Raw genomic sequence first — 26,728 nt, 5'->3', positions numbered from 1 at the left:
CACCAAGTCTTTCCTTGGCAATCCTCCACAGAACAGCAGGCTGGAGCGGCCTGCTCGAATAGGAGGCTTAGGTCTGGTAGATCCTTCAGTCTGTTTGTAAAGCTCTCCCCCTACAGAGAGCACAAAATGCTTTGGGGATCCCTGTCTTCTCCCTCTGGCAGACACATTTGGGGTGGTATTTTCAGGAGGCGCTGTGAGCGGGGGGCTGGCTGTCACCTCATGTCCACACCAGGTACAGCATTCACACCACCTACATGTGGTGAGAGCCGCGCAAGCACTTCAGCTTCAGTGTGTCACCAGGAAAGCTTTAATTGGTAAGAATAATGGTGGTTTTAAACGGCATTGCCAAATGCAGTGGGGATTTTCGTGGCTTGGTGGCTGCTGGGAATGCCGTTCTGTGCTCGAGCACTCCGCATTGCCGGAGCCGAGTGCGGCACCACACGTCGGTACGCTGGATTTCCCTGCCTTCACTCGCGTATTGCAAACAACAAATACTTCTCTTTACTTGCACTTAGGATTGAAATGGCTTTTCAGAGGTTCCCAGCACTTGTAGTAGTTTTTATCTAGGCGGTTGGAGGTCTGGAGGCCCCATTTGGTGACGGCGAGGCTGAGGGACGATTCGAACATGAATGCCTGTTGGGAAGAGGGAAGGTAGGTTAGGGCAAAGGAGAAAAGGTTTAAATCCAGGCAAGGTGGCCCTGCTCCACCGCAACAGGATTTTGTACGTGTGGTCCAGCACTGCCAAATTCTGCCTCCTGGCTGATTAACCCAGGGGCAGAAAGCTCTTCAGAGCCGGCATCGCGACGCTGGTATTAACCAGGTCTCAAGAGTGACTCTGTGCTCCCTGCAGCCCCAGGAAAGCCAAGTTGTTCCAAAAGCTCTAGTTCAAGGTTCTGTTGGTGATCATCATTAGATTTTAGGGGGTGGAGAAAGGAGGACACTCAGGGGTTTTTCTTCTTTGTCCATAGGCTAAGACCAAAATTAAATTAATCAGCATGAAAATTCCCAGCTTCCTGCTCAGGCAACAGTTTATGTGGGCAGATGATCAAAGCTGCCTGGCATCACATGTCTCCAAGGCAGCTCCTGGGAGCTGAGCAGTGCGGGAGGTGAGTGCTGCAGCAGTTTGGTCCGAGTACTTTTCCAGGTTGCCAGCAAGAAGCCAGGCTGTGCTTTGAAGGCGGCACTGTGCCATGCTGTATTCAAAATCCTCTAGCTCCCTTGGCTCCTTACCATGGTCCCTTCTGCAACCCTCTCAGGCTCCAGCTTGGCTTTGCTCGCCTTCTCAAAACAGTCGGCATCTGGCCCGTGCGGAGTCATCATGCTGTGCAAGCTGGCCCCTCCGGGCTGGAAACCTTCCTCCTTTGCTTCATAGTGGCCTTTGATGAGCCCCATGAACTCGCTCATGCAGTTCCCTGCAGGAGGCATAGAGAAGAGGTTGCAAGGCAGAGTGGCCTGGAGGCATCGCAGCTGGGCCGTGAGCTCCTTGAAACCCACAAGCTAAGCTGGGCCAGACAGTGGAGCAGAGGTTTCTAAGCCAGGTATCGTGAGAGGATGCTGGGGATCCTGCAGGAGTGGCTTGGAAAGCTGTACAGGTTTTATTCCACTCTTAATTACCTGGATTCAGAAACAGAGCTCCCTACCGATGGTGCATCGATGCTGGCAGACCTGTGCTTTTCCTACTGCCTCGAGCTGCTTAAGTGCTACACCTGCCTACGGGCTGCGTGGTGGAACCTGATATTTACAGACTTGGATCAGAGATCTTAAAGCACTGGAAAGGGAGTTTTCCATCATCATCTCCACGGTACAGGCACAAAATGCCTGGCCAACAGTCTGGTGGGAGAGCCTGGTCTGCTGTCTCAGGTTATATGCATCAAATCATTTTGTTCGATATTCTTCTGTCACCTCCAGTGCAGTCAGGTGCTTATGCTTTTGTTTCACCCATTATCCACCTATTTCTCAAGAGCCACTGTGTGCCCAAAGACAAGGAGCCAAATCCTGTCCTTCCCTGAGGAAGAATACTTCAAGTAGACCCTTTGAAACCAACAGAGTAATACACCACTAACTTAATTAAGGATGGCTGTGTCTAATCACTCACTGCTTACTGAGTTATGCTCCCTGTAAGTACTGTAACAACTGCCGGCCCAATCGCTCAGCTTTAGGACACCTGATGTGATTCATCTAAATAACACGGCAACTTTCTGCTTAGTGGCCAGTTTTTGCAAAACCAGGACAGGCTTCTGTGGCTGTGTTATATATAGCCCTTTTTAACCACTAGTTCAGTCTTCGTTAAGTACAATCCCGGGTCTGAAATGTTTAACAACAATACTAATTTAGCTCAAAGCAGGGTTGGCCTATATACGTATGCAAACTTCCATTAATTTTCATCCCAGGCTGCCAGCGTCTCGTGTAAGACTGGATTGTTATGGGCTTTTCATTGACCCCGCTTGGCTCGTTTGGACTGTGCAGACCCGACGGGCTGGGTGGCCAGCGCTGCCGCAGCAGGGCTCACAGCGGCACGGAGGGAGAGTGGGCGGGTGAGTAGGAAACCAAGCTGGGACTTAAGACCTGAGCTGAGACCGGTTTCTTACTTGCTCACAGATGGCCTGTGTGACCCTCAGCGACTTAGGTGTGCCTCCATTCCCTGTCGGTGCAACAGCGTTGTCTTCTACAGGCAGGATGTTGTGAAGTTAAAATCCCTGAGTGGCCGTTAGATACCCAGTCCCAGCACGGTAAGAAGCATACAAGTACTGTCTCAGACATGGGGCAATATATGCCCACAGTATAAAAACTGCATCAGACATTTTCCAACCTGTGGTCCAAAGACCCTAGGAGTAATTCAGAGCCTCCAAGGATGTAGAAAGGTGACCAAGAGAAGTTGGTATTTATGAGCTGCACAGCCACCTTTGTGTGTAAAATTGTTGTGGTATCTAAGGCAAATATTTTTGGGCCACCGTTGTTATATTTATACATGGGGCAAAGTTAGTGCAAGATGGAAACCGTGGCTCTGAGTGCACAAAATTCTCTGAACACAGGCTTTCCACTGCACCTGAGAAGAGGAGGCAACAGGGGGTTGCTGGCAAAAAAAATGGGCCTCTTGTGAAATATTTGGAGAGAGAAGAGTTCAGAGCACTGAACCTGTGCTACTGCCCCAGAACAAGATTCTCATCATGGCACTAATTTCAGAGGGAACCGATGTCCCCAGTGCCTTGATAACTGGCCATTGTGGTGCCTGCCTTACCCACTCAGGCTCTGCCCTCCGTGCCTGGGACGAGCAGACAACCAAGTGGCTCATCATGAACCCAGTGTTCAAGCCTATGGCCGAGGTACTGTGGTGGGGTGAGTAGCTGGGGTAGCTGTATGGGTGCGCTTAGAATCACAGCATGGACAAGAGAATGAGAGTTATTTCAGCTGTCTGCTACCACGAACAAAGCAAGGTTGAACAACTTCATGTTCGTTAGGGCTCACGATGCATCCATGGGACATTAGCACAGCTCTGCTGATGGACAGCAAAGTAATTGTGGTTAACTAGGACTGTGTCTCACCTTTTAGGGTCTAAAAAAAGTGACTTGGCACTATCCCAGCCAGTCAGGAGACCTGTTTCCATGTGGGATTCATTATTGCAAATGAAAGCAGGATGACAGGCCAGGACTTTGCTGGTGGGATTTAGCCAGGTGGCTGCATAGCTGCCTGCTGTGCTTGCAAGTGCCACTAATTCTGCCAGCCCCCAAGATGCTTGGAGATATGTCTGAGTAACAGGAGGAGCTGGCTATTAAACTGTGGTTAGTAAGTGTGCAGAAAGCCTCTCAGCAATTCAAAGTGACCACAGTGCAACCTCAATAGCTTCTGAGATGGGGTCTTCTAGCTGTTGCCAAAAGGGGTGCAGGATGGGCGAGAGTCCCCCCTCGGTCTCGCAGGGCAGGGTGCCCCATCCCCACCCTGAAGGACGGTCCCATCTGGGGAATTGGATTTCTAGCAGCCATTCATTTCAACACATGGCCATGCTCTGCCAAGACGAAACCAAAAACTACCCAAAAGAAATTAGCTCTGGTGATGGCAGCCAAATCCCAAAACCCTCAGCCAACTCTCTGCCTGAGAAGGAGCCCAGTTCCTGATCTCTGGCTCCTTACATGCCAGGGGTACTTCCATCACTGTGTGGGAGATGAAGGAGGGCTCAGGAGAGCCAGCTTCCTTTGCTGTAACTCTGATCTTGCCCTACGAGTGGCCTTGGGCAGCTTGACACACCTCTGCGCTTCTCACCACTTGTGGTATCGTGTCTTCCTTTCTCCTGTTCTTTGTCTATATACTCTAGTGAGCTATTAAGGAATTCATGGATGACAGGACAATTTCTGACACACTTGTGCAATGCCAAGTTCAATATGCACCCCGTCTCTGTGGGAGCCCCTTGAGTACAGGCACATCCATCTATGCAGACGCAGCCAGTCCTCACCCCTAAGTTTTTCTGAGATGCTCTAAATAGGAACATCTTTGGATTTGTTCATTTTCCAGGGAGGACTGACTGGCTCCGAGCAGCTGACTGCAACTGTGCCAAAGGCAGCCTGTCAGACTGCTTCTTCCCTGCGCCTGCTCTCAAAGAAACGGGGCTTGTTTTCTTTCTGCAGCCCTGTACTCAGGAAGAACCAAGGAGGAGCAGACATACGGTGGTAGTATGGTGGCCGGAAGGTGTTGTTAGCCACCCCCCATCGCGGGGGGAATATGACAAAGTCAGCGAGTGCCACTCCAGGACGGGTCGACTTGGCTGTCAGGACGGTGAAGATAGAAGGATCCTGAAAAAAGAAAAGCAAAAAGCATGAAGGAGAGCAGGGCTCAGAGCTGTCCGCTCCGGTCAGCCAGCCGGTAAACCTGACCGACACAGCCTCTCCCTTGCCTAAACACTTCTACCACCTGCACCGCGTGGTGCGGATGAGATTTGTGACCCTGTATGACAGCACCCAGCATCTCGATCCCATGCTGAACATGGGGGGAAGACATGGGAACGTGTGGCTCTTCCTACGAGCAGCTTTGGAGAGCCCTCGCTGCCCCAAGCACAACACCCTCGGCGCTGGAGGCACGGGTGGGGGCAGCCCCGCAAGGCAGGGTGCTGTAATTCCAGAAGCAGTCTCCAGCACTCCTCCCACCACAAGACCATAGCTCTTCCTTAGCTGGTTACAGAGGACAGGAACATCCTGCTGGAGCCATTTAGCCTCACCGCCCTGTTAGTTTACAAACAGGGAGAACAAATTTCAGATAAATCGTGGCTTGCTGCAAGGATTTTTGAAGCCTCTGGTCCACTAAAGTGATTTCTGGGCTTTGATCTCAAAACCATCCTTCTCCTGGCAGGTTTTTCTGGAGTTTAGACAATGCTTTCTGTTGGTTTTCTCACTAGAAATGCTCCAGTCTCCTTGCACACCCACTTACAGAAGCAGCACTGAGAGATGGCATCGCTGTGGGCGCCTCTCCCACGGGGCTGGTTTCCTTTTTAGAAGAGCTGCTCACATTAGTTTGGGCTTTATTTATTTTCCGTGAGATCTAGAAATTATTGCAATGAAAGCTGCCAGCTCTTGAAATGAATTTCAGTGCTGGGCTCGGAGGCAGCAGGGGAAGGAGGCTGTGCAACTGCAAGAAAGAAACTGAGGCAAGAATTTGAAGCAGAAGTCTTTTTGCTGAGTTGCATGTTGTGTGTTGGCTTCAGCATTCAGCCCTTCTCCAGGGTGCAGAAATTCTATGCTAAGCTGCTTAAAGCTGTTTAAGAAGCCGATCAACCTCCAGTTACGTCTTTCTACCACAAAAGAGGTGGTCTTTCTCTACAAGGGCTTGGTTTGGGTCCAGGGAAAGCAGTGCAAGAGATTTCAGACTGTTTCTTAGAGCACAACGTGTTTTTTAACGAGTGCTGAGCCCTTGGAGCTCGAGGTGATTTATCCACGAAGCATCGCTTTGCTTTACCCAGCTTCAGAACTTACCGCGTGGTCAAAAGCAACGGAATTAATGACCATGAATTTTTCCAGATGGTACTTGTACGGTGTGTAGTTCCCATGCCAGGCTACAACGTTGAAGGGGGAGAAATCCTACCAAAGCAGAGAGGTGGAGGGTTACTGTACACGGCCTGCCAACTTGCTGCACATATGCAGGGCGATGCTTTTTCCCAAATTCAAAATGGGTTAGTGGCGGGGAGAGTTGTGGCGGCAGCCTGGAGCACGAAGCCTTCAGGCACAGCCCGACATCGCAAGGATGTGATTTTCCTCAGCATTTCCATTCGTGAGCCTCAGCCCTCCCCTGGGGCTTGGTCTCTAAGGGCTTCTGAGTGTCCAGGCAGCACCTGAACCAGGCCAGCTGGCTGCCACGTGGGCTCTCGGTGAGGAAACACTGGCTTTCCACAGCAGCCCCAGCTCCTCTTTTCTACTCTGCCACTACAAACACACGGAAACACTGAGGCAAAGACCATGGTTGAGTCTTTGGGCAACCGAGTCTTCACAAACATTTTTTTTTAAGATGAAGGAAGCAAGAAAGCAGGGGCTCAGTCCTGCTCTGCTTAACCCAGCAGGACCTCCCAAGACTACGTGCATGTGACTGAGTTGCACATCCCAGGTCATTTACTGGCAGTCACTGTGCTCCAGTGTTCCCTCTTCTCCCGGAGCATCCTCACCTGCTGGGCTGAAAACAGCTTGCCCTGGTACTTGCTGATCACCGTGTAGCCCCCCGGCACTTGGCGGTCCTCAAACCATGCGACGGGCACCAAGAAGTCCCGTGGGTTGGCCAGGCCGTTGGCTCCTGTGGAAAAAAAAAAAAAAAAAAGAGAAATGCCAGAGCTCTTGGGCCACCTGCTAGCACAGCGAGAGGCTGCTGCAACTTTCTGGCTTTGTGGGTGCCTTTCTGCAGTTTGAATGACCTCACTGCTTCTTGGCCCACAGCGAAACCTGACATGGTCATGTACTTCTCGTGCTCCTATGAGTAGGTAATTGTAGTACATCCCAGCGTTTAAGTCCATGCTCCCCTTATGTGACTAAGACAGGTCTCCCCTCGTTGCCTGCTGAACATGATTAGCATGTCACCCTCGATTAAAGTCATGCAACAACTAGGAATTAATCAAAAAATGGAGGGTGAGTGGCTCTCTGTTCCCAGACACCCTGCTGGTTGGACACTTAGCCATGCAGAAGTTAGAGGCATGTAATGAGGGGTCCAAATAAACTTCTGAATGCTTGCAAAAAGAGTAATAAAATAAGAGATAGTGGTACCTACAGACTCTGGGCACACTGAGCAGTTGGTTAGTGTGAGGAGTGCGTTTTCAAAGTGCAAAGCACCATATGGGTGCCAAAGCATTCTTCTTCTTCTCATTAGTATTATTGTTACAAAGTGGGTTTGAATTTCTTAGATAAAAATGCAGACATTACTACCTGCTGCGAAGGTTTAACAGTCAGTGCTTTCCTCCAGCTGTCATTTTTCAAGGGAAAAGTGAAGTCAGAATAAAGTAAGACCGAAATACAAAGGATCTTGGTCTCTGAGGGGAAGGCAGGTAGGTGGTGAGAAGAGGAGCTCTTATAATTGCCACCTCCTGAAAAAGTTTACAGGCAAGTGCACTCATTTTCTTTTCTCCAGAAAATAAACCTTATAATAGATTCCTGCCTTCTGGACTGGGCGAGGTGGCGGGGGGGTGGGGGTGGCGCGGGGAGAACCCACCACACAAACCCATGCCAACAGTGTCTGAAAAACCAGCTAATGGGAAAACTTGTTACAAACAGGCTGGAGCAACATCAGTCATCAAGTGGAGCAGGCATGGAGCACGAGAACTGGGTGAGGGTGGGTAACCTCAGCTGGCTGAGAGGAAAGCTGTGAAAACCCACAGTGGGCTAGATGTGGAAAGAGACGTGCCCGGCACGTCCTACAGGAGAGATGCTTGAGGCGGGTTCCATGAACAGCTGCAAATTGGGTCAGTTCCCCACTGTACAAATGACCATCTTCACTGTCACGGTGGCCATGAGATGTTTGCAAAGGCCCCCTGAATGTGGATGGGCCACACCAAGCTTGTTACACCTAGTTAGTAACACCTAGTTAGGTTGCTTCAGGCAGGGCCAGCCTTTTAGATCTCACTGAGAGCTAGAAGTTAAGCCCAATCTAGTGTGGAAAAGAACCTAAAATGAAAAAAAACCACAACTCATCTCAAAACACTGGTCCGAAAGCAGAGAACTATTGGTATGGGGTTTGTGGTGACTTGTAGAGGAATGAAGGCGGTGGGTTGATTAGCATTGGTAACACGCAGCTGTGGCCTTGCCTCCAAGGCAGTGGGTTGATTGACCTGGATGATGTGCAGCTGTAGGTCATCCCCACTAAGTGGTTAAATAGCCCTGAGGCGTGTGGGAGAGGGTTGGTGGGTGGGTTGGTTGGTTGGGTTTGACCTCTGGAGGAAGGCGCTACAGCCCAGACAGTGGAATATGACCAACAGTAAAGCCTTGTTGCAGCCTACTAGTTTGTGCTGCAACAACTGGTGCCCCGTGTGAGGCTGACTGAGTTGGACTCTGACTACAACAGCTACTTTAGCTGTTATGGGGCAAGTTCCACCTTCCCTCCCTGTGACAATCTTAGCAGCAGCAGCAGCCAGGTGGGGTTGTTTTGCAGCAAGAAAAGTTTGGAGGCCAGCATTCCAGGGGTAAGGAAGATGAAATAACTGGAGCTGAGAACCTCCAGAAAGCTACCTGGGAAATCACAGCGGGGATGGTGGGGCTTCAGGTGCCATGCACCCTTGCCGTACCTTTGCTGCGGCAGCCAGAGGCTGTGCCTTTGCTACCCGTCATTGCCCAGCCCAGGGGCAGCTGGCAGAGGGTCTGTGGGTCACAAGAGCTACACCTGTGCTGGCAGAAAGTGCATCTGGGGCACAACACAGAGGTGCAAATGTGGTGCTGGTCTGAGTCCTGTGCCTCTGCTGCTTATTTTCTTGATTTCTAATTCTCCGAGGGGAATAGCTTCTGACACTAAGGCACTCTGTATTCTAGAGCTCTAGGTGCCTCTGTCAACAGAGGTGGGGGGAAGAAACACACCTGACTAAATCTAAAATTGGGCTCCAAGAGTATCTGCTGCCTCTGAAATCTGCCTTTCCCCTCACTGGGTAAATTCCCTCCTATCGCTCCAGCGTATGCCATGTCTGTTTGTAAGAGGCCTCAGCGATAGCTGCCTTTTGAGGTTTCTTTTGGCAGGAACATGTTCAGAGCCAGCAGACGGGGACTCCCAGACCAGAAGGGTAGAGAGAAAGTGGGAAAGAGGATGGGAGAGAAACGGTCTCCAGCGCCAGGGGGATCTCAGAACGACTGGGTTGTCACATTTTTTGGAGGGGATGCTTGCTCTGCTGGGGAGTAACAGTGCTGGGATAGAAAGCATCTTCGTGAAGGAGGGCGTGTGTGGGAGGATGTATTACGTAGGGTATCAAAAGATGGGTTGGGACTTGCAGTTCTTGCCTGTCCCTATGAATTTCACTGTAAGTCTGATGGGAGATTGTTACCGATGGGTCCCAGGTCAGGCAGCTCGAAGTGTGCCCCGTACACCTCCAGGATGTAACCTCGGGTCTCTCCAAACACCTCCACGCTGAAACGCATTCCTTGCTGGAAAATAAAGGAAGATACTAGGATCCTCCCAGGATCGGGAGGTTTGCTGACAGACCTTGAACAGCTGAATGCAGAAGCTGGCTTGCTTCAACATCGGGCTCTGAGCCACAGGCAAGGCGCAGTCAGCTTACCTGGATGACACAGATTTCGTTGGGCTCCACTAGCATTTTCCCAAACTCAGTTGTGATGAGCAGTTTCCCTTGCTGGGGCACTGTGGAAACAAAATACAGGCAGAGGAGCTGAAGTAACGTGGTGATTGCCACCTTCTCTGTCCCCCCAGAGCACCCAGGCTCCAAGGCAGAGCATCGGGCCTGTTCTGACCCTGCTTCACAGCGGGACTGGGCTCCCTCGCCTGTGCAGAGCCTGTGGCAGAGATGCCCATGCTGGATGCAGAGTTTCCAGACCAGCCCCGTGGCCTCCACGTCACACAGGTACCTGCCTGAGGCTTGGCCATCCATCACCTCCTGGTCCCTTGATGGAGCGTTTGTGCCACAGCCCAAATAAATGGGACTTGCTGTGGCTTTGGCCATACGTGTCTGTCTCATGACCTTCACGCTAAAATGGTGCACATGCCCATCCTTGTCATAACTGTGGCGGCATGAGATGGCTGGGAATAACTAATTCTCCCTACTGCTGAGGGTGGGAGCAATGCTTCACTAACGTCCGCAGTTTTCCATGACTGTCCTGGCGCAGGAGAGCTCACATTTTGACTTAAAAACCTAGCAGATTTACAACACCTGCCCTAGCACTTTTACTTCACAGTAGTGAGGGAGGTGAGTGAGAACAATTTAATAGCTATTTGATGGGGAAAATGTTTCTGTTGGTGACCTGAAGGCATTTCTGTCCCTCGGTCAACCAAGACACAAGCAAATATCAGACTTACGATATCGCTCAGAATATTTTTTGGCATATATGTACTTTATGTGCCAACCTCGATGCTCAGTGTGGCAGCCTGGTTGCCTGAGGCTGGTGGAGCACGGGAGTTAAGCTTCCATCCCAAATACTCTTGGACTGAAGCAACGAAGGCATCTAGCTGTAAGCTGTTCAGAAATCTTGAGGCTTATGTTTTCCAGAAAACCTCCGCCTGTGGTGTGCCTCATACCGGTCAGGGGAGCACGGGGAAGCGATCGCTGAGCACCGCACCAAGGGAGCTGTGTCACTGCTCAAACCAAAGCTGAGGTCTGGCTCAGAGGGGCGCTCCCTGAGCTGCACAGGAGCAGTGCAACCCACCCAGCAGCCCAGCTGGTGCCAGACCACCACATCGGGATGGCACGAGGGTGAAGCCCACCCTCTCCTCCAAATCTTGGCTGTTGGGCCCAAGGCTTTGGAAGAACAAAGAGGCAGCAGGTGGCAACCCAGGTAGACCCTTGTGGGGGAAAGGACAAGCCAAAGCATCAACTCACCAATCAGGAAGTCGCCATCTGAATTATAAAGGCATCTAAAGAAAAAGGAGAACTGGAAGGTCAAGATGCTGTAAGCCCCAGGCACTTACACATGCCACGACCATGGCTGGGGGTTTTGAGCTGGAGAATGACGTGGCAGAGGTCTCTCCTTTAGCACCAGACATGCTATTTGCAGGTCAGTGAATGCAATATACTGGCTGGTACAGAGGGAGGTTCAATATGCCCGGCCGGGAAGCAGGACGTCCTCTGACCTCTGCCAGGTCTCTGCTGTTGTGGCCATGGTTGCATCAGACGTTGTAAACTAGGGAGCAGGGCTGGCTTCGCCCATGAGCCGCTGCAGGGGTAGCAATGCCTGTCAGAGGCTGTGTGCGTGGTGACCTCCAAGGAGCAGCTCTGGTCCCTGCGCCAAGAGCACCTGGATCCAACACATCCCCTCTTGTTGCACCCCCATGTCCAGCTCCTCCCTCTTGGAGGCTGCATCCCCACTCCCCCCGTGCTTGGCCATGGAGCACAGCCTGCCATGGACACCATGAACACCACCCAGCATATGGACACAGGGACATAGAGACAGTGACACTGTACACGTGTGGGCAGCCAGCCATGGGCAGCCCGCGCCTGCGGAGCAGCAGTCACTGACCTGTTGAGCATGGAGGTGTTGCAGACGAAGACATGCACGGCAATGCCGTTGCGTGCTCTGGGCTCGCCGGCACCGCACAAGGTATGCAATCCCTGCGGGAAAGCCAACGCATCAGGAGTGAGTGGTGGGCACGGGGCAGGGGGCAGCCCCCTTTTCTCCCCTCATCCCACCCCCATGCGGGGCTCACCCTCTCTCCTTGCTTCCCACACCGCTACCAGCCTTCCCATGTATGGCTTTTTGCCAAACATCTTGACTTTCCTTTAATAGATGAAGGATTTCTCAAAAATCCATGTAAGCTGGTGTTTTCCAGCCTGGGAACTGGGGAGAGCTGCAGGTTGGGGTTTGTGTGTTTGGTTTTTTTTTTTTTTTTTTTTTTTTTTTTTTTTAAGAGTTCCTTCAAAGGCAATGAAGAAAATCAAGTCCACTGTCAGTTGGTGGATATCTGGGAGCCTCTCCCCCCTCCCACAGACACTCTGCAAGCCCAGCAGTGGCAAAACTGCTGCTGTTAGCCCGACGCTGAGCATCCCACGTGCCCCCCCACCACCCAGGGGCAGCAGCGGTGGAGGGTGCCCTGGCCCCTGACTTACGCTCACAAAGTCCAGCTTATTCTGAGGGGCTTTGGGGATCTCGAAAGGTTTCCATCGCAGCTAGATTCCAGCAAACGAAAAGCAAGAAAGGGATGCCAGTGGTTATAACACAAAAGGTTGCAATTCCAAAGAAAGCAGACCCCCGTGTGTCCCCCCGCCGGCTTCCCTGCCCTCTGCTAGCTGAGGTAGCTTTCTCTTTCCTCCTTGCCTTGCTTAATTTGGTTTACAGGTTTCTTTTGATTTATGGCACTTCTTTTCCTTTTTAATCATAATTTTGTAAAATAATTGGCAGGTCTGTGTGGTGCAAAGGTTAAAAAAAAATAAATCCTATTTAAAAGCTCTCTCTCTCTATTACTAACAACACTACTGACAGCAAAGAAATTCAGATCAGCTGTCTTTGCACAGCCAAATCGTCACAGCCCTGTGCTCCGCACCGTGCTGGATGATTCACTCCCTCCATGACCTGAGCTTAACGCTTCTGTTTGCTCCACCTCATTTTCTCCACATCTGAAGCAGAAAAATCTCTACCTGTGTGAGTGGGAGCTGTGAGCAGCGCTAATTACTTCTTAAAAAGCCTGTGGAGATCCTCAGGCAGAAGGTGCTAGAAATGTCCAAAGTATTTATTACCACTAATATTGTGTTAAGGGTCTTTGCAGCTCTTGGGAACAAGGTGCTGCAGCTGAGAGCTCCTCGCTGGGGGGGTTCAGTGCAGGCCAGCCCAACCCCCCCAAATCAGGAGGATGCTGACACGGCAGCTGCCAGATGTATCCCCTGCATCGATGCGCTTGACCCCAGAAGAAAGCGCTGTGACTCTGGGCACCCACAAAAACATTTTCTGACTTTTAGCTACCTGACCTGCGGGTTCTCAACATGTTTTTAGGCTGGTGCCCTGAGAAAACAAAGTTTATGGGACTCTGTGTCTGTGGCTGCTGCTCCCCAAAATTGTGAACTATGTGAAATTTTGGCTAAATTGGAAAGGGATACAAAGTTATTCAATTCCCCCAAGCCGTGTTGCAGTTTTCCAACACCAAATCAAAATGTGGGTGCCCAGGCAACTTGTCAGGCTCTCCAGAGAGCCGGCCTTGGGAGAAAGCAGGCGGCTGCACCCAGCCAGTGCATCGCCAGCAGCGCTGAACCAAGCAGGGGCTCGTCGCTAATTAATCGGCTGCACCCCAGGCTTGGCCCCGCAGCTTGGGCCCCTCTGCTCTGCTCCCCCAGGGCATCCCACCACCACAGCCTCGTGGCAGCCCTGGGTCACCGGGGTTGGATCCATCCCTCCTCCCTTCCGCCCCCCATCCCGCTCGCTGCCTGGCAGAGGCATGTTTTCCTCCCTGGGAGACCCGGGCAGCTCTGTGCCAGTGCCTGCTGAGGGTCACACTGCTGGGTGGAGGGGAGGAGGCTGCTGGAGAACCTGTGTGTTCTGGATGGAGACACCAAATGTACCCGCCAGCAGATCAGCTGTGACCCTTGCGAGACATCGACACCTCACAGATGAGCCAGTGAGCCAGTGCTGAAGCTCAGGGTTTGCTTTCAGCCCTCTTTAAAGCTTTTTTTCCCCTTTGGCTTCCAAGACAGCCTTCCAGTTGTGAACCAGAGCCAAAGCAAAGCATGGTCAGAAGGTGCTGCAGAGCCTGCTGCCACCCCCAGCAGCAGGACCTCCCCCAGGTCCCGTTCATTTCGGGGCATCTGTGAGGGCCAGCGGTGGTGGCTCAGAGTGAGCTGTTCCTCCAAGAACTGTTTTAAGCCTTTGGGGTGGGGAATTGGGACCCAGTGGGTAGAAACCGTTGGGAAATACGGACAAAAAGGACACGCAGAGGGACAAAGAGAGAAGACCCCGAAAACGAGGGGGAGAGAGGCAGTGGGGAGGGAGAACAGGGGAAAGAAAAGGAATAATGTCAGGTATAAAGATGGTCTAAATAGAAGCAATTTTTCTGGCTGAGGAATACAGAAGATGACAGTAAGTCTACAGACGAAGTACTAAGTATAGTGCAGTCCCTGCAGAACAGCTCCATTTTCACTTCGGTCCCTGTGGACACCTCCACAGTTGTCATTCCCGTGGGACAAGGGGAGCAGTAAGTGCGTTTGTCATCCAGCCTGTTGGTTGCAACTGAAAATGGTGTCTGGCCCCTCTCCTCTGAAATGTTTGCAAACTGCAAAGCCACTGCCTGGCTCTGTGCCGTTTGTCCACCGTGTCTCTGCTGCACTTGGGTGTCACCAGCGCAAGAAGAGAACGAGCGCCCTGAGCCAGAATTCCAAGACAGCCAGTGGCAGCCAGCACCAGGTGCTTAAAATGTGGGGGGCTTTTAGTGTTGTTTCCTTACCGCAGCATCCGTGAGCCTCCTGAGATATGGCACCTCTGTGCTTATTATTATTTTATGGGGTTTTATCTTCCCAAGGTTTGTCCGATCCCTTTTTGAATCCACCTGCATCCTTTTGCAAGAAGCTCCACCGCTGACGCTTTTTATTTTTAATTTAATGTGACGTTTGATAATTGGTATTTGTTTTCTCCCTGCCTTTTAATCATAGCTTCCCTTGGTCATCTCTGTTCCAGGCTGGAGAGCTTTCCTTTGTTCCTGCATTTCTTGCACAGATGCTACCCATATTTTTTCATCACCTTTGTCCCCTTTTCTGTTTTGTCCCCTATGCCTTTTATAATTCTGTCATTGTCTTTGGGCAAGGTTAAAGGATATTTTTTCCCATTGACTTCAAAGGGCTTTGCATAAGGTGCCTCCATATGGCCATCCTTTTAGATGGATGATGATTGGGAAAGCTCCCTAAGTGAGCTGGGCGAAACGCAAAGCGCCGCAGGGAAGTGTCGGTCTTTTCCAACAAACTGAACCTGGTCCCTGGCTCTGCTTCAGAGAGGATGAGAGGGAAAGCAGGAAGATGGGTCCCACTTACTGCTAGGAAATGATCCCTCTGGGTTTGGTGATTGCCATGGAGAGCGGTGAGAGAGAGTGGGCAGGAGCTTTGTGGCTGTTCCCTTAAGTAAAAGATGTGCAGCATGTAAACGGCTTGAGATGCTGGAAAGCCAGGCATCGTGGAATTACTGTGACCATAAATAACCACAACAGTAGATGTGGGCTGCAAAAGGGCATCAGAGAGGGATGAAGTGGTGACCGAAGTCAATGGATCTTCATCTGAGAAGGAGCACCAAAGGCACGTAAATATGAGCCGGTCACCACTCCTTGGTCAGTGGCTGGAAAACATATTCCAGCAGAACTGGGAAAGTATTTAGACAAATGGTGAGGCCGCTGGGAGGCTGGAAATTAGCTAATGATGATGCATCAAAGGACAGAACCTGAGCAGAGTGAAAACTGATGGCCATGAGATGATGTTGAGAGGAGAATGGCGGGAGGAGATAGTCAGCTTAGCAAAGCCAAATGTTCTGGGGCTGGCAGGGAAGAAATCATGATTAAAGATGATGGCAAGGCTGTAACAGAGGAAGACAAATGCCATGTCTCTGCATGACTCTCCAGAATGAAGCCTGATTTCCCACAAGGGCTGCAGAGAAATGGGCTGGCAGCCAGCAGCCTCTCCAGAAGCGCAGGGAAGGAGGGGATGGATGGCAGAGACATGCTGTTGCTCTGCCTGCCGGGCCCGGGCGTGATGAGCCTTTGATGGGGGACACTGGAGAAGAAGAGAAAGCGGCGTGAGGGGTGGCCAACAGGAGCCTCCAGGGGAGATGATAGAAAGCACAAGTCAAACCCTGTGACACCGGGAAGCAGCACAAGCATCCATCAGGGTGGGAAGCAACAAGCATCACCTCAAGGTCTGTCTTTCCTTGGGTGAACCAAAGGTGAGGAGCAACGGGTGGCACCCAGGACCCCAGCCCCTGTGTTGGCCAGCCCCCCAGCTCCCTACGGCTCTTCTCAGACCTCTTACAGCTCAGCGCCTTTGCACCCCTGTTAGCTTAATCGCTGGGCTGTCGTCCTGGCAGGACCAGAGCTCTTTCCAGCATGGTTACCTGGTTGGGGTCAGGCTCAACTTCATCCCAGTTGTGTGTCAAGTGGCCTTCCTCGAGAGGCTTGAAGGGTTTGTGGCAGACTGAAGGTAGGATCCGATACAGCCAGCTACAAAGAAAGAAAAGTCCTGGATTAGCTTGGAGAAGAGGTTAAACCCTCTGGGTGGCTGCTGGCTGACTGAGCTCCTGAAGGCATTAATAACATTTATGATGGTGGCAACTGGGCCAAAAGTATCAAATACCAAACACTAGCTCATAGGCAGAGACTGCCAGAGAGATGGCTTTTTGTTATCGGCTCTAATTACAAATATATGCTGTTCTATATAGGTAAATGCCTATATGTGTGTTTACCTATACATACATTTACATTCTCACACACACCTATATATATGTATATAAAAAATAAAGATACAGCTTTATCTGTCACTGCAATACAGCAACCTCTGAAATGAAATAAAAAACTATTTATAACCACAGCTACAAAGCCGGCCGGACACGGGATGAGCGCAGTATCTAACTGTACGTACAGAGCAACCTTCAGGAGCCAGAAGGTCCCATCCAGTATCTGAATTTGGATGTGCTACTGAAAGAAGCATCCTATGCCTGGCTGGCCATGCCCATAGGACCACCAGCAAGCCCATGCAGCGAAGGCCAGAGTTTTATGTGGGATGCTGTAGGAGGCCTTCCATGCCTCCATTGCCACCTGGGACTGTCACTCTCCTTCCTGGCTGCCTGCCGTGTCCCTGGCTGCAGCCCCTGCTGCTCCAGCAGCTGCGAACAGCATCCGCACACTGTGCACAGGTGCAGCCAAGCCTGAAACTGGGCTTTTAATCGGGCAGGTGAGCAGAGGTGATGGGGAAAGCCTGAGACAGGCAGGGCTGCCAGTGCCTTTGATGTGTTAACAGGGGTGGTTGCAGTTTGGGTAGGTGGGAGAGGGGAGGAGGGAGCTCTCCCTTGAGAGCTGGAAAATTTCCATCAAGGACGTCTTTGTGCAGCAAACAATGATTCATCCTTTTCCCACGCACACCGCGAGCTGGCACCAGCCCCGAGAGCAGAGCTCTGCTAGGCAGCTTGGATGATGCATTTGCCTTTCATTTGAACGAACAACAGAAGGGACAGAAAAGCCACCGTGGGAGAAGTGAAATGAGAAATGCATCTTCTGCAGTCTGGTCATGGATGGAGCATGACGCCTGGGACAGAGCTCCAGGACGCTTGCTGCTGGCTGGAACGAGCCGTCCCCAGCAGTGCTGGCAGCACAGGGTGGTAGGCAGGGTGCTGGGTGCCTGGCTCTGCTCTGAGCCCCTGGCCAGTCCCAGGACTGGTACAGCCCAAGCTAGCGCCTCACCAGCCCGAGCCCATGCGCAGGAGCATCCTGAGGAAGAGGAAGGGCTCCTGCTCAGAGGCTTGGTTTTGACACTGTCCATCAGGTGCTTACCAGTGCCAGTCGCAGCAGCGATGTTTTTGCAGTAGCATCAGGGCTGAGACCCTGAGATTGTTTTGCACAGCACACACAGCCCACTCAGGACCATCTGGCCCCCATGAATATCACCTCCCCTTCCTCGCCTTGCTCAGAAAACCACTTTCTTTCCCACCCCAACACCTCCTTTCTCCGCATTTTTGTAACCCACTCACCCCACTGAAGCCTTCCCTCTCCCGTGGTTTTCTGCCCTTGCCTCTCGCCCGGGAGCTTTTTCAGCTGGCAGAAGGCACTGGTGGCCCAGAGGCAGCTCCTCCATCATTCTCTGCTGCATGCCCCAAGAGCCCCCCATCACCCGCCCGCTGCTGGGGGTCACGGTACCTTCGCTTGTTGGTGGGCCGGGGACAGGTGAAGGCAGAGCCCGAGAGCTGCTCAGCGTACAGGCCGTACGGGCAAACCTGAGGGTTGTTCTGAATGGGAGGAGAAGGAAAAATAAGGAGTGAGGAGTGGCAGCATGGGATTTAACTGTGGAGCCCCTGACAGAGCACAGTGCTGGGCGCCCAGCACCCCGATGCCATGGGGTGGACTCTGCTCCTGAGGCTGTGCATCAGCCCTGGAAGCTGTATCTTCTTGCTCCCATGATGCTGGGTGCCCCACGGGTACCAGCCAGCCCCCCAGCCCCTTTCCCACACGAGTGCCCTGAGGAATCGGCACAGCCATGGAACAAGCTGCAAGAGGGCAGTGCTCATAGCACCAGCAACGGGAGCGTCAGGGAAAAGGGGGTTATTCCCAGTGCTCACAGATTGCAAAGCAGACTGTTATCATGCCCAGATTTTTTTGAGGAGCAAGCATTCGGAGGGGCTGCCCCAGAGCCTCGTGTCTAGCTGGCTTTCCAGAGGACAGACTCCCAGCAGCTGCACCTTTGCTTCTCCGCTCCTGCGCACTAAGGGCCCCCTTCTCCTCCTGCCCTCTGCCCAGGGGAGGGGTGATGGAGCAGGCATTTGGGTGGCTTGCTCCTTCCTCCTGCCCGTGCTGTTTGCTGCCTGAGAGCAGGGTGACCTGTGTGGGAGCCTTTGCTGTGTCTCAGGGTTTCTGCGCAGTGCCAGTCCTCCTGCGGAGCACAGAGGGGACACCTTCCCCTTCACAGAGCCGTGGGTACCACTAGCGCAGGTTTAGCAGCCCTTGTGAGTTCACGACTGAAGGACAGATTCCTCCTTTTCAGAGAACAGAAACGAAACATTTTGATCTAAGTAGGCCAGCGTCTATTTGTTTGAGATCAGCAAGAAGCAAAGGCATCCAAGAACTGCAGGAAATATCCCGGTGGGACAGTCATACGCCATTTGCTATCCCATCTCCCTCCTGCAAGGTCTAGTTTAGCATCCTGTTACCCTGCTGCGGCCGAGCCGCTCAGCCATCCATACGGCATCAAAGGCTGCCCTGACAGGTGGGCAGAGGGAAGAGGTAAAGCTCTCACAACCCACGTAGCTTCCAGCCTTGAAACTCCATCGTGTCCGTATGAGTATGCAGTGAAGCAGGGGGATCAATAGCCCTTGTCATTTTTATCTTAGCCAGCACTACTGCAGATGCCAGTCTTATAAATACTGCAGAGGAGAAAGGATCCACCTCTGGGACTGGAGATTTTTTTGTGTCTAACTCGTTTTCGGATTTTTCTGTTAACCCTTTGGACACCGAGGCCGACCTCTGTGCAGATGAGGGCACCCCAGTCAGGAGCTGGAGGGGTCCTCCTCCTCCTCCTCCTCTGGAAAGCGGTGCTGCCCTGGGACATCACGAGGAGCACAGCTCACCGCCTGTTCAGACCAGCAGCCACCACTACCAATCTCCCAGTTTTCAGGTGCCTCTTTCTTACATTTTTTCTCCAAGCATCTGCTATAGCCAGTCTCAGAAACAAGGCACTGCACCAGCTGAGCCACCAGTCTGACCCAGCACAGCACTCTGTCTTTTTTGTGGGCACACCGTAGGCTGCAATGCAGACCTGGGGGACATTTATATGCATTTAATGCGCCCTTGTGTTGTGTGTTACCAGCCACACCAGCACACAATGTGTAAAACATCAGAGCTGGGGAGATCCAGAGAACTCAGGAAAAGCAAAGTGTAGAGCTCCCAGTTTGACTTTAATTCTACTGGGCTCTTTGCACAGAGGATGATGAGTTGCTCCAAGAGATGTCATTGACTGAGCATCAGATGCTGCCATCCGAGCATGAGGGATTTCCAGAGATCCAACAGAGGGCACAGTCAGCCTCGAAATGTGCGCTGGTGTACCGGAGACCAGGGCAGGAGAGATGAGAACACTTGAACCCTTCAGTTCTTGCCTTTGCAGACCAAGTGGCTAGTGTCACATGGGTCACCATTCCTTTCTTTCAAACAGAATGACACAACATGATTTATTTTCATAAAACATGTTCATAAAACGTTTAAGAATGGATCTGTTTGTTTATACACTACAGGCATTCACGTCCCCTCCTTGCAAAGAAGCTGCTCTCCTGCCCAAGGCTTATAAACCAGCTTTGACAAACCCAATTCCTACAGAAATTCCCAAAGCTGCTTCTTCTGCACGAGCACATCTCTCTGCCAAGCTTCAAACTTCTGCTCTGGTTTATTGCAGAGCCGGTGGCTTCCTTTTCCGTGCCACTTGTATCACAGACTCCTTTTGGAAAAAAACCCTGCTGTTGAGCAGAGGTCATTTAAGCAAGTCTTAACCTCAAGGTGAAACTTGGAACCTCGCAAGTAACTTAAAAATAGAACGTATGAACAGAAATCTTTAATTCTGATTTTTGCCAATGTCTTATTATTCCAGTCCTGCATGAAGAAGGATCCTGGAGACTTTCGTGGTGGCAGAGAGGAAGGAAACACGTTAAGATGAAAAGAAGCCCCAGGAACAGATATTCACTCCATTGCATGTAATTTTAATAAATCACTTTAAAAAAACTCGGTACCTGTCCCTCTGGTAAAGCTCCTGGGCAGCGTGGATCCTCAGAAACATGTTCATTTCCAAATCCTGACATGTACTGTAAAATAAACCACACAGCTCATCAGCGATTTGAAAACACAAGCTAAACCTCTCCAAACCACCCAGTCATCACTTCCCCGTGTGTTTTTCCAGGCTCTTTGTGTGCATTAAGAATTTCTCAAGTCATCTACTTGCATATTGCCACAGGCCATTTCCACAGTTTCTAGGTTCACTTCAGTAGCTAACTTGTGGCCTGGGAAGCACGGATGGGATCTGCTCTCCTGCCAAGTCCGCACATCTATTCTGACCACACTCTGCAGCATGAAGGCACTTGAGAAATAAGCAAAATATCAGATGTCCAGTCAGACTGTATCAAGAACAACAGGGTGATGTACAGGAAGAGGTGAGCACCAGCGTTCCGGAGGCATGCTAGCACCATCCACATTGGACCTGACTTCACTTGAATAAGGGATGTTGCAAGATCTGCAGACTGCCTTGCAAATTTATGCACTCACATGCTCAGGGGCTGAAAGTGGGAGCCATTTGGTTGTCACGTTCTTGTGATACAACCCCATGATCATCAAGAAAAAGGTCAGGATGTAGGTGGGATGAGGGAGGAAGGGAAACTCACCTGGGACTTAAACTGTGTCACTGATTTGCCCTAAATAAGCATCGCCCAGTGAGGCGTGAACTGTCCACCGTGACGGTAAGTGAGAATTAATCCATTCCCGGAGAATAATCTGATTTTCTAGGGCGATGTCAATAATCTGATTTTCTAGGGCGATGTATACCGGAGAGACCCATGGCTGGAACAGAGCTGCTTGCCCTCCCGTGCCTGCCCTGCCTGGAGCTGCGATGCTCTGCGCGTGGCTAAAAGCCACGGGATCCCAGGGGACGTGGCTCCCGGCTTTGCGGCACTGAGAAAAGCCCCACGGTAACCCTGAGGCACACAAGGGAAGCCGGTGTAACAGAAACCTTTGCTTTGCACTGACAGAAATGTAAATACAGTCCCTTCAGATCCTATAGAAAGGCACAAAGCCACCCTGTTGAACTCTGCGTGAACACGGAGGTGTTTTGGCAGCGATCAGTGGTTCAGCTCCGTGGCCTGGGGAGAGAGTTAAATATTAATGCTCCCCTCTGTCACCTGCCTTCGCCCAGCAGCGCTGGGATGGCAGAGCCCAGGATTGCCAGCGCCTGGCTGACACACACACTGCCTGCGCCGGGGTGGCTGCGGCACTGCCATGCGGCTGCACCCCAACAGCTGCCGGGGGGCTCCAGCGCCGAGACACCCCGGCAAGTGGCAGGGACCCCCCTCGGTGCGGCACCTGGGAGGCAGAGGTCTGGCACAAAGCCAGGGGGACAAAGCCCCTATACCTGCTTTATTTTACTATTAGAGTGCCTGGATTTTTTCCCCCAGGCGTTCTCAACCTTGTGCAATTTGCAGCCCCCCTCCCAGAAATTTCCAAGCGTAGCACACAGAGCAAACCGAAAACCACCTGCGAAACCCAGTGGTTTCCTCAGGCACCTTCCAGGGATCTGTAAGAAAACTCCTTTCCCAGTTGCAGCCAGGCTGGCTGGAAGCCCTGCCCTGAAAACATCTCACTTTCCATCAGTTCGGGAGGATATTTCTCTCCTTACAAACGAAAGTGCATCACCAGGACTCTGCTTTCCCCTGCAAGAAGCATATTGATATGCAAAGCAGCAGGTCACCTAAGCAGCCTTGGCAAATGTATTGTACTGGAGCATTTCTTTTTTTTTTTTTCCCTGCCCTTTTTTTTTTTTTTTCCCTCCCCTCTTTTAAACGGAAATGCAGCAATATCTGATGGGACTGCAGCAGTTCCAGAATTAACTGAGACCTTCCGCACTGCATCCTCCTCTACCAGCCACATACAGGTGGTGGGAGCATTTGCCTGCGGGGCAGCCTAGATGAAAAGGTGAAGAAGGGAGGAAGAGGAGGAGGAGAGAGGCAGGCTCGTTTTCTAGAGGCACAGCCAGCAAGGCCCAGCAGGTTCTGCCATTATTAGCACAGCAAGGAGAGGGTTAACGCAACGTGCAGGCTGCTTTGCTGAGCATCACCTGCAAGATGCTCGACTTGAAGCTGGTGGGGGACTGGGAGGGGACAGTCCGTGGTCCTCGGGTGGGTTTGTCTGGTGGTAACCAGCATGTGCTGCCCAGCAGCCCCCTGCCACGCTGCTGGGGCCAGGGGGAAGGCGGCACGGAGACTTTCGCTGTGAGAAATCCATCGTCCGTCCTTCAGGCTGAAAAAGCTGGTGAGCCGCATAGCTGGCCTGCCCGTTCCCATCGCCAAAAGCCCCTTTGCTCCTGCCTGCTGGGCCAGGGGACGGAAGGGAACCCGGCTCAGCAGCGAGGACCTGGTGCCAGCCACTGCGCAGTGCTCACCACCGGGCAGCGGTGCAGGCGGCGTCTGCTGCCTTCCTTGGCTGTGCACCACCGGGGGCTGTGCACAATCATGGGCTGTGCACAATCATGGGCTGTGCACCACCGGGGGCTGTGCACCACCGGGGGCTGTGCACAATCATGGGCTGGGGGCTGTGCACCACCGGGGGCTGTGCACCACCGGAGGCTGTGCACAATCATGGGCTGTGCACCATCGGGGGCTGTGCACCACCGGGGGCTGTGCACCACCGGGGGCTGTGCACCACCGGGGGCTGTGCACAATCATGAGCTGTGCACAATCATGGGCTGTGCACCACCGGGGCTGTGCACCACCGGGGGCTGTGCACAATCATGGGCTGTGCACCACGGGGGGGCTGTGCACCACTGAGGGCTGTGGAGCTGCTGCCACCACCCAGTGATGCAGGAGGCTGGGTGCTCTGGGGCAGGGGAGCCGAGGCAGGGAAGAGGTGGCGTTTGGGAGAGGGTGCCATCACCCTGCTGCCCTGAGAGGGGGGGCAGAAGCTGCTGCATCATTGTTTGGTCAATTGATTCCTCCTTGCCAAGAAAAAAACCCCAATTAATCCTCAGGTAACTGCATCGAGGGCCAAACCAAAGACATTGGCAGGGCTGCAGCCACGGGAGGGGAGACATCATCCTCCCAGTGATTTATCACCCCGCGTGTGGCTCCAGGGTTTTGCCTGGATGTTCAGAGCGGCTTTTCTCATTCGCTTGGTTTATTTTGTCTTTCCCTGTAGCAGACCTGAGTGAGGATTCTCTCCCCCGCACACCCTTAGGGGTCGGTGTCAAACACCACTTGGGCTGCCACAAAGAGCTGGGTCACCCGGCTCACCGTGTGGCTCATCACGCGCCAGGGCTCTGGGGCACCGCACTGGGACCCTGCCGGCGCAGACCTGTTGGGAGCAGCGGTGCAAGTGCCAGGCACATCACAGCCCTTCTCCCTGCCAGCCCCCTGAGCCCACCTCCTGCCTCTCCATTGGCATTGCACAGGGTGCCCCCAAGACAGGGGAAATGACCCCTTTCTGCCCACTCAGCACCCCCACCAGAGCATCCTTCCTGGGTGGCAGAGATCCGGCAGGATGGAAGCCAGCCCTTCTCCATGAAGTGGCACAGCGTTTTCAGTCCCACGCAACCTCCCCCCAGGTCTCTGCCTGGCCTCCACAGTCCCCAGCCATGTTCTGGGCATCTCCAGGCTGGGTGGGTTAATGGGCACCATTCTAGTAATTGGGCAAGTGATTTCTTTGTAGAACAAAAAGTTCTCTGTGGTCCTTGTTTTCGCTTTTCCTTTTAATTACTGTTGTTGTTATTTTGTTCGAGATCCTGTAGCTTTATATGCAAACAGGATCTTAGGAATTCATCTGACTCCTCTTTGTTTTTCGTTTTGTAGTTTTTCAATAAAATGGGAGAGATAAAAGCTCAGCACAGCATAAAAAATTCAGCAAAGCTCATTGATTGGAATAACTGGGATGCAAAGCAGAGTGCTCGCAATGGGTGTCGTGCTCTGACCTATAAACTATAACCTTTTGTTCACCGGATTAGACAGCAGGCATGGGGAAAACACATTTGAAGTCTGAACACACAGACTGCAAAATAATTAAGGTCCTTCTTCAAACACTGCATAATACATTTCTCTATCAGCTTGTGCTGCAGGACACGGGAAAACAATATTCATCACCCCACAAAAGGCACGGCACTTTGTACTGGCTCTGTCCAGCCCGCACCACAGCGTCTAACACAAACCCGCAGGAACAGGGACACGAGCACTTGGGCAGTGAGCAGAGCAGGTCTCACCCCCCGCATGGGGCTCCACAGTCTCCCTGAGGGGTAAAACCAAAGCACCCAAACTGGAGCTCTGCCCCGGTGCCACCACGGTGCCATGGGGCCAATATCCCTGGCAGGAGCTGCCGCCTCCCCGGCATCCTGCCGACCTTCTGCTCCAAAAGTGCTGGGGGTGGTCCAGGACCCAGACCCTTCCTGAAGAGACCTGCCCAGCTCCAGCATGGGGGAACTTGGTGGAGGAGGGAAGAGAAGGGTGGATGCCAGGAGGAGCGGAGAGAAAGGGCGAAGCAATGGTTTTGGGGGAAAGATGCCGAGGGAAGCTGGCTGGGGAGAGGTGACAGTGGGGTGTGGATGTATATGATGCCTCAGAGGAGGTGCTGGCACAGCAGCTCGTGCCTCTGGCCAGCTCTGGGCAGAGCCGTGCTCAGCCTGCAGCCACGGTCACACCAGCCAACAAGGTGTTAGGGTCTGCTAGGAGTGAGTTGAAGCTGGACATGGAAGACGCTGTCTTTGGTACTATATATAGGGCTACAGCTCGATATGTCCTCACTACATAAAGCGGAGCTGCAGCTGTACATGGCAGATGCTGTCACAGCCGTGGCAGAAACCAGTGCCCACCCACCCAGAGTGGTGCAGGGGCAAGGCTGCCCCACTGCTGAAAGAGGATGGTGAGAGCTAGGGGTGTCGGGGACAGGCAAGGAAGAGGCACGGTGACATTTTACTGTATGAGACAGGACTCGTCAGAGATGGATCAGCAGACCTGTAACACCGTGGTGTAAAATAACGAACATGGCGGGAGGTGGTGAAGGAGCACATCCATGTGTCTTTCGGGTATATCCAGAGCCAGGAAAAGGCTTAGTGACAGCCCCAGAGTCTGGGGAGAAACATGATGGTCCTGCACAAACCCTTGAGACCCACCACGTCCTGGGGCCAGCCCTTGCCACTCACGCACCCTGACGGCCCCGGGGCAGCCCCCCAGCAATGACGAGATGCTGATGAGATCCAGGATTGTAAGTCTCATGTTCCTACACATGAACGCCAACCCCACCGCATCCCACCCTTCTCCCCAGGCTCCCCCGTGCTCAGGGGAACGGCGGCAGGGGAAGCTCCTGCTGGCTGCCCCTCTGGGGCTCGGAGAGGGGGGCACGGCTGGACCCCGGTGTGCCAGCGTGCCATGTGAGGGGTGCTGAGAAACTGCCCTGGAATGGAGCCGCTGCTCCCCTGGGCTGCTGCAGAAGATAGTGGCCGGGGTTGCAACATCTGGGCTGATGTTGCCAGCCAGATTTCATAGGCTGAGGGGGAAACACCCCCTGGCAGCGGGGGCAGGAGGAGGGGTGCTTGTGGAGGGTGGGGGAAGGACAAATCATGCGATGAAGAGGTCCTGTGCTGGGACAGCCTGACCAAGAATAGTTTCCAAAGAAGGAGAAGAGGGAGAGAAAAGCCTGTTCATAGATGAAAAGCGGCAAAATCCTTTACCCCAAGAGAGCTTTAAAAAAACACACCTTGGAACACCAAGAGGTGCACACGCACTGACACCAAGCCCAGTGTCAGCAGGGAAGGGGTGTCCGCAGCCAGCACCGGGGGTCGCAGACACCCGACTCCTTACCTGAAGGCCGTTCATCTTCCTCCTGGTCTTCCTCCTCTTGGAGCAGCCACAGAGCCCTGGCCGGTCCCTGGCCGAAGCAGCCTGCGAGCGAAGCCTGCTAGCTGGCTGGCCGAGCTGGGCTGGTGGCAGGGTGACAGTGCTGCAAGTGAGAAAGTCCACAGGAGTTTTCAACCTGTTTGCTCAGCCCAGTCTGTGTTTAACCAAGCACCAGCCCCTCGGCGCAGGACCAGCCCGGGATCCGTTTGAAGATGATAAGCAGGGGGTGAGGGGGACTGGGTTCCCTCACTGCCACTGTTCCTCTTTAGATCTTAAAAATGGGGCTGTATTCCCCACCCATGGCGTGGCAAAAAAAGAACAAGGTGTTA

General features: G+C 52.6%; 1 protein-coding gene across 1 annotated transcript; it reads right to left on the bottom strand.

Moving 5' to 3' along the window:
- Nucleotides 1-291: 291 nt before the first annotated feature.
- On the bottom strand, nucleotides 292-26,524 carry HGD (homogentisate 1,2-dioxygenase). Its single transcript, XM_040595313.1, has 14 exons — nucleotides 26,364-26,524; nucleotides 20,550-20,621; nucleotides 17,977-18,065; nucleotides 16,182-16,287; nucleotides 12,215-12,274; nucleotides 11,628-11,719; nucleotides 10,991-11,025; nucleotides 9,719-9,798; nucleotides 9,485-9,584; nucleotides 6,641-6,765; nucleotides 5,958-6,062; nucleotides 4,658-4,784; nucleotides 1,231-1,412; nucleotides 292-633 (listed from the first exon to the last, which is right to left on the bottom strand). Exons 1-14 carry the CDS (start codon nucleotides 26,376-26,378, stop codon nucleotides 502-504), a joined length of 1,320 nt encoding a protein of 439 aa, XP_040451247.1. The 5' UTR covers nucleotides 26,379-26,524; the 3' UTR covers nucleotides 292-501.
- Nucleotides 26,525-26,728: the final 204 nt, after the last annotated feature.

The sequence above is a fragment of the Falco naumanni genome, chromosome 5 (genome assembly GCF_017639655.2).
Source record: "Falco naumanni isolate bFalNau1 chromosome 5, bFalNau1.pat, whole genome shotgun sequence".
Classification (NCBI taxonomy): Eukaryota; Metazoa; Chordata; class Aves; order Falconiformes; family Falconidae; genus Falco; species Falco naumanni.
The sequence above is the reverse complement of the archived record's forward strand: the minus strand, read 5'-3'. Positions and strand labels throughout refer to the sequence as shown.